Source organism: Podarcis melisellensis, assembly GCF_964234715.1.
Source record: "Podarcis melisellensis genome assembly, chromosome: 7".
Taxonomy (NCBI): domain Eukaryota; kingdom Metazoa; phylum Chordata; class Lepidosauria; order Squamata; family Lacertidae; genus Podarcis; species Podarcis melisellensis.
Genome location: NC_138539.1, coordinates 57,130,198 through 57,143,601, shown reverse-complemented (window position 1 = coordinate 57,143,601; position 13,404 = coordinate 57,130,198). Strand labels below are relative to the sequence as shown.

Below are 13,404 nucleotides of genomic sequence, written 5' to 3'. Positions count from 1 at the left end.
CTGGGAACTGCAGCTTGCAGCACATGAGCTAAACCACCCAAAAGTTCATTGAACTTTGTGCTATAGTCCTATGCAGATCCTAACATTATACAACACAAGAAAAGCTGTGACAGGATAGCAAAAACAATGATAGACAGATAAATCATTCTCTGTTGCTTTCACAGTTTTATAATCCAGCTGAAAATGGCTCTCAGGTGGTTGTAATACTCTTCACTTCTGGAGATGTGGAGACATGATCTACAACTGCTTAAGCCAGCCAAGCTGCACTGAAGTTGATTTTTACTTGCATACTAAAAATTACATCAGTTGGAGTTGCAAATGTTTATGCACATGTGTAAGGGCAACCACTTTAGTGACATGCGACCTGCAACTATAGATTTAGTGTTATAGTTTTCTATAGCTTTTCTATGCATATTTGGTAGGGAGTAAATCCCTAACTCTACTTGTGAGTAAACGTGTATCAGACTAGGGCTGCAGGACCAGCTTAAAGCCTACTGCCCTCTTTTGCAGTAAGCTTTCTCTGTAACTAATATGAATCTCATTCATTATATCACACCCACAATGCCTTTTTATTTAACAGGAGAAAGGCATCCCTTTGTGGTGTGTTTTCATCCCTGCAGCTTCCTGACTCTTCAAGAACACTTGATCCTTTAAGAAATATAATGTGGACACCCTATCTTCAACATGTGATGGCAAAAGCAGCAGTAGCTTTGTTAGAGATCATTTACCTTCGCAGAAGATATCATCTGCTTCATCAGAGACAGCCAGATCCTCCTCTTCCATGTGCATCTTGGGCATGAGCTTGCCAAACAACTACTGAATTGAATGATAAAGCTGCTTTTAGTACTACAACAGGGCTGTTTCCGTTCACCAGTGACAGCGGCTTCCGCATCTGCACAACTCAAAACAGCCTCATTTACATGAACATGATAGCCTGTCTTGTTTTCCTCTCTGCCCCACCTTGGGTGTTGCTTTTGAGATCTGAAGCAGGGTATTTCTTAATGGGTGCAGGAAGTTGAAAAAAGAGAGGCAAAGTGTAAGAAAACACATGGTGAATTCACTTCACCACATCAATCTACTCCTAAAAGGGCTCCGAAGAAAAGAGTTGACTTATGTGCATTGTTTAGAGGAAGGAAGTGTGGATAGGTTAATTCTGTAAAGTTCTGTAATGTTAAGAAGCTGGCACATACAAAGAGAAAATGATCAAGTGTATTCAGCAGCGGAGCAAGCCGATCCGGCGCCTGGGGTGGTGCACGTGCCCTGCTCCCAGGGGTGGGGCCAGCCACCTGTGGGGTGGGGAAGGTGGGGCAGGATGCTTTGTGGGGCCTCCGAGGAGTCTGCCTGCCTCCTCCCACTTAGCTACACTATGCTGGGGGGGGGGAGGCAATGGGCGGACCTTTGTGGCAGCGCGGAGCCTGCGGGCGCCCAAGCCACCGCATCACTCCCAGGAGAGACGCGTCACTTGGGTGCGCTGCAGGCCCTGCGGTGAGTAGCACCTGGCATTTTGTCACCCCCCTCAGTGGTGACACCTGAGGCGGCCGCCCCCACCGCACCTTATGTAAGGCCACTTCCATGCTATGGATTTCCCACATGGAAGGCATCCCATTGTATGAAATGGCATGCACAATGTGTACCTGCCCTTTTTGTGGCATGTAATTATGCTGGGAAACTACATGGACTTTTCAAGGACTTGCCATGAAAAAACTAACCATGCCATTGTCAAGTGACAAGCTACATTTGACTTGCAACTTATTTACTACATTGTTATAATGCCCAGTTCTTATCAAATAAAATAAACACGCAAGCTCCAGCGAGCAGAATATTATTTAGCATAACTGTCTGTTCTATTAGGCAGATTATTTTGCAAGAACTGCCTTGCAGAGTAAATCCAAATTCCAGCTTCTCCAACTAGATGCCTCTTGTTTTTCCATAATAACCCGGAGTAAAATGTAAGCTACACCTCTGAGAGTCACAGTCACTTTCCATTTAGCTATCATAATCTGTTGCAATTTATTGCCTAGAGGCTGGATAGCAAAGTTGGCTGCAGCGCAGTGCTGACAATGTCAAGGTTGCAGGTTTGATCCCTGTATGGGACAGCTGCATGGCCTGGACAATCTTCAGGGTCCCTTCCAACTCTACAGTTCTATATTGTATTATGATTTTTGTAAATTGCCCTGGAAGCGCTGCTGAACTACAACCCTACTTCTGTTTCACCTACCAATTGTAAACCATGGTCTGTCCATCTAGACATTACACTAAAGCACAGTTTAGCTTCTATAACCCTGGTTTAGTGTATTATCTGAATTGGGTCTGCAAGTCATAGCTGTGGCAAAATTTGAATCAAGGTTTTCCAATATACTGTCCGCTGGCCTTAACTTATGCCTTTGCATTTCTGACTAATGCTACAGGAACTGTACTTTAAAATTGCCATGGTGACACAGAAGAGCAATGAAAGCATATTCCTTCTTTGTTCAGCACTGTGCAATGCACAGACAGTGCACATCATTTACAAATGTAGTATAAGAGATATATTGCGCTTAGCCATATAACACTGTTTCTGAAGCATTAAAGAATGGCTCAACAGGGTTCTTGTTGGCTCTTTCCTTCTTATGCCACTCAGTTTTTCCCTTGGATTTAAATTTGTTTCCTTGCACACTGCTTTCAAAGCACTACATCCGGATGCCTTGACAGCCCTTGTTTCTTTTATTTTCAGGAATTAAAAAGCATCAAGAGGTTGTTTTCTTTCGAGAAAACAACTGTCACCTAAATGAACACACAAACTAGCCTGGTGATGAATAATAATGACTCAACCTTCACTTCAAAGGCCCCTAAGAGAAGTTTCTCTGATTGCCAGCCTTTCACCACTTAAATGGCATCCTACAAAGTATATTCCAAAAATACACGGGGAGGATGCGGGATGTCTTTATTTGAGATGAAACATGGTTTCCCATTTGAAAATTATAAATAGATTGGTTAATGCTGGCCCCTTTTTTATCCTTGGTCTGCTCATTTCATTAGTGACTGTAATTTGAAGCCTAGCAACTTTCTCTTTTGTCTGCAGCAACAAGTACTATGAGGTTGTAAAGTCAAAGTAAGGGGGGCGCGGTCCCAGATACAAGTCTCTTAGTGCTCTCTGACAGTGGCTTTTCCTCTTTTTTCTTGCATCAGGAATGGCAGTAGAACATTTTCACTTAGGTGTGTTTATGTATTCTGTTATAGCCTACCCATGCAACAGGCATGGGTCTCTTCTCCTTTCTCCCAACCTCTTGCAGGTGCTTAACCATTGCTACAAGGTGAGCCAGCAAAGGGGCTTCCGCTCGGTGACTTTTCCTCTGGTTGCATGTTGTCCACGCTGCCCTAGGAAAGTTCAGTCCCCTCCTCTTGCAGCCTGATTAATTGAACACACACACACAATGGGAAACGATATGTCTCTAATTACAGGGGGAGGGGCAATCATATTAGCAGAAGTACAAAGAGGAAGTAATTAATCCGGCAGAAACCAGGGGGAGGAACCTTTTAAAAAGAAGAGAAAACAGTGAAAAGAAACTCCCAAACCTGTGGAGTATTTTCTAATGATTCATACTTAACAAAAAAGAAAGAAAGAAAGAAAGAGAAGTTGAGTTTTCTGTAGCAGAGGAAAAATATAGAACCATCACTGGGAAAACAAAGCCTGATTATACAAAGATGGTGGTTTCTTAGGTGAAAAGTACTTGGGGAAAGTGATGGGAAGACACCCCCTTGGCTCCTGTATCCTGTGCAAGGCAACCAATCATGCTGCCCTAAATCTACCTCTGACAGTACCCTAAACAAAAAGAAGTCATCATAAGGCTCTTAAGAACTAGGTTGCACATTAGATTTACTAACAGTCATAAGAGCAACCCTGTTCTTCATGGATGCTCTTCAACCTATAAGCTGAGAAAGCTGGAGGAGAATCACAATGACATGTGCAGAGAAAGAAGAGCTGCTGGCATGCACACACACACACCCAGCACCTGTTCTTTAGCTCCTCTTATTTATTTTTAATTGCTATTTAGCCCCCTAAAAGTTGGAAAGGGAAAGTCAAGGAAATTGGCCTCTAAAGGGAAAGAGGGGGGAGGTGAAGAATGGATGGAGAAAGATCAGTGGGCCTTCCTTCCTTATGTATGTGGACATGGTCCCTTCTGGCTTTCTCTGCCTCTAGGGAAAATAGCTTCCAGAACAGGCAGAATGACATCATCACTTCATTCCTAACAGTAAGAAAATTCCCAAGACTCACCTCAATTTGCTTGGGTAGCTGGAACAAAATTTTCTATCTCAATGCACTCTGCATGTACACGCATGGTATACATTTAGAGAAATCTAAGGACAAATGCAATTATATTCCCAATGGCACATGACATAAATAAGCACGGTGCCTCCGGGGGAAAAACTGATTGGTCATTAAAAAAAATATATGCTTAGATGCTTCAAAATATGCTTCCATTTAAACGTTTTAAGACAACATCACTCCATTTTATACATATTCTGAATATTTTGCCCCAGTGTCTCCAGGACCTATACTTTGTTACTATGTATTATTTCTTTAGAAAATGTATAGTTGCTATGTAATATTTATTTTAAAAATGTTTACTCAGCTTTTCCATTTGCAAGGGTTCTATGGGGGGGGGGGAAGAGAATGATTAAAAAGCAATAATGAAATATGACAGTTGCTGTATCTAAAGTTTATTCTCAAATCACATAAAACAGATGCAGCTCAGGTAAACTCCCAGCCTGTAAAAAAGGGACAAACAATGCAATCCTATACTGTACACACATACTCAGAAGTAACTCCCCTTATTTTCAGTGTAGCTTACTCCTGGGTAAGAGGGTAGACAATAGAAGTCTAAATATTTATAAAAACAATTTTTAAAAGTTTCAAAAGCACACTTCTGAGAAGACCACATTCTTACCCAGATGGTAAGAAACTTTATAGATGTGAGACCACAACTGAAAATTCTCTATCAGCCTTACAGACAATTCAACTTCTGTTGAAGAGACTTGTTACTGGGCCTAAATGGTTGGAGAGGTTCAATTTGGGGCAACACATACACTGGAGCTGTAAACGACTTCAAAAGTAAGAACCAGCAACATGACAGTCTAGAAACCAATATAATTCTTACAGTATTGCAGTTATTCCCAGCAGCAAATATCTGCCTCATGAGTTCTGCATCAACTGAAGCTTCTGAACTGGCTCCAAGGGCAGACACACATAAAGTTCAACACAGTATTTCAGGGTCTCACATTTTCAGGAAGGTGGAAAGCTGGGGCAAAAAGCTGACAGATCATGTCCCCAACCACTTCTTCCACCTAAAAATCTAGATGTTGACTTGGCTCAAGGAGATGAATCTCGCCCAGAACAAGTAATTCCATTAATTGTCTAGTCTAGACTACCCACCATGAACTACTCCATTTTGTCTGGATTAAGTTTCAAAGCTGCTAATTCCAGCCCTCATGCTGTCATTCACCACCACATCTGGTACAAAAGAAAAGTAGAAATAGAGATCCCACTCAACAACTGCAAGTGACCTCTCATGGTGGCTGACATAGATATGAAGTCCCACAAGAAAGTTACTACAAGTACCAATACATTCTGGAATCTTCAGGAAAGGTAGGAACCATAGAGCCACAGCGAAACACTGCCACCCAAGGATGTCATATGAGTAAGTGTCAAAAGCTGGTAAGAAGTCCCAGATAGTCAACAGAATCACTCTTCCTACTTTTCTCCTAGCGAAAATAAACAAGGACAACAGCTCAGTGGCAAAGCAGATTTGCTGCATGCAAAAGTTTCCAGGTCCAACCCTCAGCATCTACAAGAAGGTTAGTGTCCTAACCCTCACTGCTGGACAAAAAACTAAAACTCCCAGCTTTGTTTCTGCCAAAGGCTTTAATGCATATATCAGACTGGTACACGGGCAAGATATAAGACGAGGTGCAGGAAATACTCAAGAGGTTTAGATTCATGGCTGAGCACATGCTAACGATGCAACAAGTGATGTTCCCCTGCACCTTCCTTTCGAAAAGCAGAGTTAGCACAACACTTAGTGCAAGCAGGAGAAGTGAATGGGCACTCATTTGAGAGGGTTGGGTCTGCAAGGTTTGTCCACACCCATTTCTCCATGTCCTTGGAAATGGAGGAGGTATCAGTACGGGCTCAACATCTGATTTCCACTCATAGTCACTTCCTCAGAAGAAGGCCTCTCACTGACAAGTACATTTGTACTTGACTTCCAGGTAGTTCTTAGGCAAAATGTTATTTCCCTATACTTGCCAATACTTGCTACACCCAATGTCAGCTTTGTACAGAAACTTCTGAACAATTTCAACAGCAAAGTTTCCTTCCTTTTTCTCAAACCACAAGATAAAGAGGGCACATGGGAACGGAACCCGCGGGGAGGAAAAGCTGACCACAAGCAATGCCCACCCAGCTCAACTTCCACTCTGATAATATGGCCACGGTGCATCACATAAGCAGGAAACAGCTAACATCCAAGGTCACAGCAGAGTTACTAAAGCAGGATTGCTCCACTCTCAAGGGTATGAGCAGCGAAACCGCTTCTTAAATATATACTGCAAAATGCTATTTTGAAATATTGTGAAGTAAAGGGAAATTCAGAAATGGCATGGTCATCCCCACAAATGAAAGTTGAAAACAGGGAAGTGTTCATATTGTGGTTCTTTTCACACCTAGCCCTTCTTTACCTCAAAGAGGTGAGAGGTTTTACCTTTAACTAAGTACAATGATGCAGGAATGTGTTGGTTTGGTGCCCACAAAAGAGAAACTGGTACTGATTTATTGAAGGGAAATAAAGTTCATAGATTTCTGGACAATGAGCCCATTTCCCTTCACATTCTTTGATTTCCTTATTTGCAGTCTCCTCAACCTTGGCACTTTCAGCTCCACACTCTAACCAACCAAGTTACTGACATTTCTACAGCTTTAAGGATGGTAATTCAAAAAACAACAACAGGAACACAGCGTCAAACTGGAATTACACCTGTTTAGGTCCATCAGGTCTTTTCTACTGTTTCAATCTTAGCATTAGCCACAAAGCATTAGAAGCGAATACTATAGCCTGTTCAAAGAACGGCTGGTTATGCAATCTTCCTTTGAAGTTGACTATAAAAACTCTCAAAATGGCTCTCAAGCTGCAGTTGGGGATAGGTGCAAGCTCTGCAAAGAAGGCAGGGGTCACAATTGTGGAGACTCTGACAGAGATCATTTGCTACAGAAGGGAAGCACCCACTGTTCCTCATCTCTCTCCCCAAGTACTTACATTGTGGGTGCAAGTCCAGATAGACACTACAGGGCTTATCACCATTTATCTCCTGAATACTCTTCCATTCAAACAAATTGCCACTGCCTGGTTTCTGCCTCTGGCACTACTGCTACCTATACTCCCTCAAGGCACAATGGAAGGAAGAAAAACTCTTGGGGACAGGGTTGTAGCCACCTGTGTCGGACATTGTTAGGAGTCATGGACAGCATCTCAAAATGGAACCCATGGGAAGATCCATAGCTCAGTGACAGAGCATCTGCTTTGAACACAGAGAGTCCCAGATTCATTCCTGGGCATCTCCAGGTAGAGTTGGGAGAGTTCCCTGCCTGAAACCCTGGAGAGCCACTGCCAGTCCGTGTAGACATTATTGAGCTAGATGGACCTATGGTCTGATTCCATATAGGGCAGCTTCCTATGTTCCCAGCTCTATAAAGCCATTAACATTCTGTCTGTAGTGTCCATGTTTCAATGACATGATACTACTCTCTCATCCATTAGGACAGCTGCAAAAGAACCTGCAATGGCCCAGTCTTCTCCTGGCTTTGCATGACTGATATAATGCAGGGGTAGTAATAGCAACAACAGCAACAATCCCAAACATACCAACAATTGCTTTCCCCTCCCCTAAACAATATTTACTTAAGTGCTATTATTTCATACTCCTGAAAATTCTCAACCCAGTTCCCTCCAAGGCCTATTAGCAAAGGGATTATTCTCATATTACATGCCTATCAACAACATGTACAGTAAGAAAAATGTGAGCCAGAGATCTTACAGCCTGTTACTTCACAAATAATTAACAAGTTGTTATAGCTGCAGCGCCACAGGATTTCTAAATTGACATGTAACCAGAGCCTGGCTACATTGCAAGGATTTCACAGTGACAGCTAAACTGATTGAGAACATTTTTTCTTAATCATCCTCTCCCCCCTCCCCCCACTAAGAATCATGAATCCAACAGTTTGGGTAGCTGTCCAACATCAGCTGTCTGGTATAAGCTGTCAGTCTCATAATTAGGGATGGAGGGGATATACACACATACCAAACAAAATTTGGATTACCAGTCTTGAAGGCAGCTTACAAGGGTTTTTACTGGATTTTGAAAATATTTGAAATAAATTAAATCCAGCATGAAATTGTTTTACTGTAATAACCCTAACTTATAAAGGAAGCCTGAAGTAGCAGAAGTAGACACAATGTAAGAAATATGGGGCAGATACAGTATGAAAACAGTTGAACATTGTGTACCCAACACATGAAATACATAGCATTTTTAAACACTGGAAATGCAGATGAGATTGCAAAGAAGAAATGAAGAAACAAAAAAGTTGAAGCAGACTTTATGAACAGGAAGTTACACTTTTCCATTTCAAAACAGCTGTCATGATGAGAGCAGAAATGAATTCAATGAAATGTTTCACAACAGCATCTCACAACAGGAAAGAGATATTGGGGTTGAGGCAGATGCAGTCAATGAAAATGTCGGCTTGGACCAGCCAGGGAAAAAAGGCAAACTCCAAAATGGGGGTTAGGTAAGAGTCAAAATGGAACATTCAGCACGGCAATGCCCTCATCTATGGCACAACCACATTTGAATTTTTGCATACCATTCTAGTTGCCCCATCTCAAAAAAGATATTGTAGAGGCATATGGTACAGAAAAGGGCAAGTAAAATGATCAGGGAGTTGGAGCACCTTCCCTATTAGAAGACACTGCAGTTTATATCCCCAAAGAAGAACATAATAGTGGTTTATAAAAGTGGGCATCATGTGTGGAAATGGCAGACAAAAGAAAATACACATAATCAACTTAGGGAAATGAGTTTACAATCCTAGACACACTTACCTGGAGAACGGCCCAATGGAACTTACTACTGAACAGACAAGCACAGGATTGTGCCATCTCTGCTGCAATTTGTGGCAATGACCACTAGCTTAGATGGTTTTAAAGGGGATTAGACACATTCATAAAGAGCAAGTCTATCAACAGCTATTATCCATGAGCATTTTCTCGGAGGCAGCTGGCTGGTCACAGGTGTGGGAAACAGAATGCTAGACTCGTTGTATCTCTGGGACTCTTATGTTCTTATGCTCATAATTAAATTTTGGAATAATATTGGTTCATGGCATATGGGTGAATTCAAACACACATTTTATCTCTTGATAGTTGGAACAATAAGGGATAACTTCCAGATGTAAAACAGCTGTCACAGACCAGAATACCCCAAACAAGTTTTTATATTATTTAAAGGAAAGAGTTTTGAATTAATGCAGTTTATATGTTCGTATGTGAGCCATTGAGAAGGCAATCCTATACCCAGTTACCCAAGAGTTAAGTCTCATTGTGTTCACTATGACTTACTTCTGAGCAGAAGGCTTGAACTTCATGTTAATTAATATCAGGTACAGCAAGTGAGGAACCTGTGGACCATCATTGTCAGTGGTCAGGGACAACAAGAATTGCAGTCCAGTTACATCTGGAGGGTCTGTTTCACCTACCAATTGTGAACCATGGTCTGCCCATCTAGACTTTACACTAAAGCACAGTTTAGCTTCTATAACCATGGTTTAGTGTGTAATCTGAATTGGATCAGCGAGTCAAAACTGTGGCAAAATTTAATCAAGGTTTTCCAACACACTATCCACTGGCCTAAACTTACCCACTTAGGAAGCAGAGAATCATCAACAAATATACAAGCACATCTGAATCAATGTAACACTTTGTTCATTTTGATAGCTAATGGAAAGAGAGCACAGACACTTATTTTAATTTTGCATGACCTGGAAACACCAAATATGGCTACACCACCAGAATTCTAACTTTCATTATGAAAATAGAAAAGGACTGCTTGTAATCTTGCTGTAATGGATTCCCCCCCCCCCAAAAAAAAATACAGATCTTTAATTAGTCCTTTTAAACATTAAGCTCATTTAGAAACTTAAGAGCTACAATTCTCTATCAAACTTGACATGCATGCAATTATGTTCTCAGCGGATAAAAATGTGCCAGCAGGAAGATCCGTTCTCCTAATGTAATGCATCCCTACCACCCAGGAATCTGAAGCTCTCATCAGAATTCATAATCCCCAAACATGAAGCCCATGTTTTCATAGTTTCAGATTTGGAGCTCTTGCGAGGATTTGAATAAAAAAACAGCTACTTCCGAAACATGACATCAAGCTCAGACCATGAATATGTGACATCTGCATTTTCTCTCAGTTGCTCATAGGTTTATATTTCTTATTAAGCCTTAGCTAAGATTAGAGAAAGCTGGCTCATATTTCTAACCTGACTAAATAATGTCCTAGTTGCAATAGGAACCACAGTTCTACATTTCTTTATCATTGTTCCATTGCCATCTTTTTTGCTTTTTGAAGCCAGTGTGGCGTGCAAATCTATGGACTGCACCTTACAAAATGCCTCTTTCATCATAATTCTACAGCTGTTTGTAATAGCAGACAAAGGACCAAATTCTAAACATGCATGTAAGTGCCATCTATCTCAACAATATTCAGTGCAAACAACTGGTTGATGAAGTAACGGTTTATTAAATATTCAAACGATTTACTTCCATTCACCAGATTCAGATTGGTACAGTAAGGGTATGTGTGAAGCATAATCTAATTTGGGGGAGGAGACACTGTCTTATCCATATCCTTAATAGGTTTCAAACAAGAACTGGAATGCCTCTTATCCATGTTCTATATCCACAAATTATTCTGAAACTTGTTCAGAATTTATCTTGAACCCTTTTGTATTTCACTAATCTTCTTTTCAGTACTGTAGAAGTTAAGACCTTGGTGAGAGCTCATTCATTCATATTTTACATTTCCCCTTTCCTGTCTGATAAATGAATGATACAATGTTGACCCCATTATGTATTTGATTCTGCTGGACGCCAAGTTTGAATTGCGGGGGATAGAACTGTTGGTAATGTTATATTTATTCTTTTACAGAGCAATAAATGCTACTTAATTAAGGATCAGAGAATTCTCATGTTGTGGAACAGTTGTAGTCTTTGAAATGTTAACCACTGAAAGACTCCACACACCAGAAGTTGTGCTGATCTTCATGGCACTGCACCCCTAACACAGCTCCACCATCCTCCAAATATAGGATTTTATTATTGGACAGACTAAATATTTAAGTCAGATAACTTTTTTTTTAAAAAAATATCTTGTTTCAGAAATTTAAATTTTGCTATTTTTCAGAAATTGGAAAACTTCAGGCTAATGTGTACACATTAGCGGTTTAACACACAGTGCAGTTGTTTCCTTCCATTATGTTCCTAGTCACTGTACACACCTGAGAGGGAGCAAGGGTGTCTTCAAGCAATGTGCACTACCTGATTTGTTTCATCACACTCACAACTTCCCCAACTCCTATTCAATGAAGCTGTGGCTGGCCCATTTGCTGCCATGCATGCCTGCACAATGGCTGTTTGAAGTGGCCCCCACCTCAGCTTAACTGTGGGTTACGTTTTCAAATTGCATGGAAGCTGGCTGGAGGGAAAATGCATCAAACAGGGATATTGATCAAAAAATGGCAGGATCTGTACAGATTGTGCCTAACACCACGTGAACTCAGCTTCAAACACCAGTGGTGGGAGCACACTGGAGACATTGTAGACAGTAATGTGTACACAGCCTAAAACAACGTTGTCAGTGCAAGGTGTTACTCTTCCCACAAACTATTCTTGTCATTGCATGGCTAGCCATAACTCATTGGATGCTGCTTATGATGTCACCAACAATCAGTAGGCCAACATCCATGTCCAGGGTCTGCTATTTTTTAAAGGAAGAAGGGGGGGGGGGAAAGATGAGCAGTAACAAGGCTATCTCCATTGATTGTGTGTCTTGACTACACCTCTAATTATCCCTATAACCGGAACAGACTACCTCCACAGACCCTAATTCACAGGAGGCTTAAGAACTGGCCACCTGCCAGTCTTCGGCATCTAAGCTGCCCATGACAACTCCTGGGTTGAGCTGCAGCCAACTGGCTTGGTTTAACCCTGACCAGCTATTTTCCCCACAGAGATCCATTTGTACTGAGACATTTCTTCATTCAAATGATGGAGCATTAGAACATTTGCTGTACAACTTTCATCTAACCACTCCTGGAGATGAAAGGTATACACATATGAGAAGAGAAGTCACCTTATGATGTTCCAACAAAGAAGAATAGAGTAGAATGTATGCCATTTGTGTTCCAATACTCCTGAAATGCACTTTACTGTAGAATAAAGCAAGGTTCTTTCTTTGTCTTCTTTTATAGTAAAAACAACCTTTTTCTCCATGGTGTCAAGGCAATGTTTTGAGTGGGGCTGAGATTACTTTTAAAGGGGTGATTGAGGGTGGAAAAATGGCTTGGAAGACGGTCCTTAACTCTTTCCCACCCACTGCTTCCTTGCTCAGGTTGCCTTCTAGCTTTCAACTGCATGCTTATGCTTTTCTTATAATGCTCCATTTTATTAGCTAAAAGTAACTAATAATATTTTTTATATGAAGGAGCAATAACATGCCCATCATATAAATGATAAAAATAACTTTAATTTATTTTATATAGCCTTGTAAAACCTTTTTTTTAAAAAAAACACACACCACAAACCATTTCATTATCTCCAAAATAAGGCTTTCAGAGCTACAACAATATTCCACCCCCCGCCCCCCGATAGTTTGAATGGTGCCAGACCTGGATCTTGAAGAAGCCCCCCAGAATTTAGGTTTCAGTTCTACAAATGCAAAGCCATGACTTCATACTCCCAAAGGAGATAATCAGAATGTTGTGTTGCTCACTAGATGAAATGTTCCTGACCAATGCTACAGCTCTATGGAAACTTTCCTGGAAGTTAAGGTCCACTAAAATTATGAGACTTGTTTCTGAGCAGCTATGCACTGCACTGTGAGATCTAAATGCCTGTGTACTCTGCACTTTTGAAGCCCAAATATTTTCTTTTAGCAGACTATCCAGTTGTTGTTATTCTTCATTCCTGAAGCAGCTACATTTTAGCAAGGATATGTGTATATATACCCTGAAATGTTCAGTATGTATTCCCGTTACTATATTAGAAGTGGGGCTCCACAACAAAATGTTGCAGTGCATCCCTG

General features: G+C 41.1%; 1 protein-coding gene across 3 annotated transcripts in view; it reads right to left on the bottom strand.

The window, feature by feature from the left end:
* RIPOR2 (RHO family interacting cell polarization regulator 2) overlaps positions 1-13,404 on the bottom strand; it is a 97,496-nt gene that overhangs the window by 68,522 nt on the left and 15,570 nt on the right. Inside the window, exon 1 of one of the 3 annotated variants that reach the window (XM_081919429.1) lies at positions 729-1,254. The exons of the other annotated variants lie outside the window; for them this stretch is intronic. Coding sequence (XP_081775555.1) covers positions 729-798 — 70 coding nt within the window. The 5' untranslated portion in view covers positions 799-1,254. Of the gene's footprint in view, positions 1-728; positions 1,255-13,404 lie in introns of those variants that run through there. 3 annotated transcript variants of the gene reach the window in all.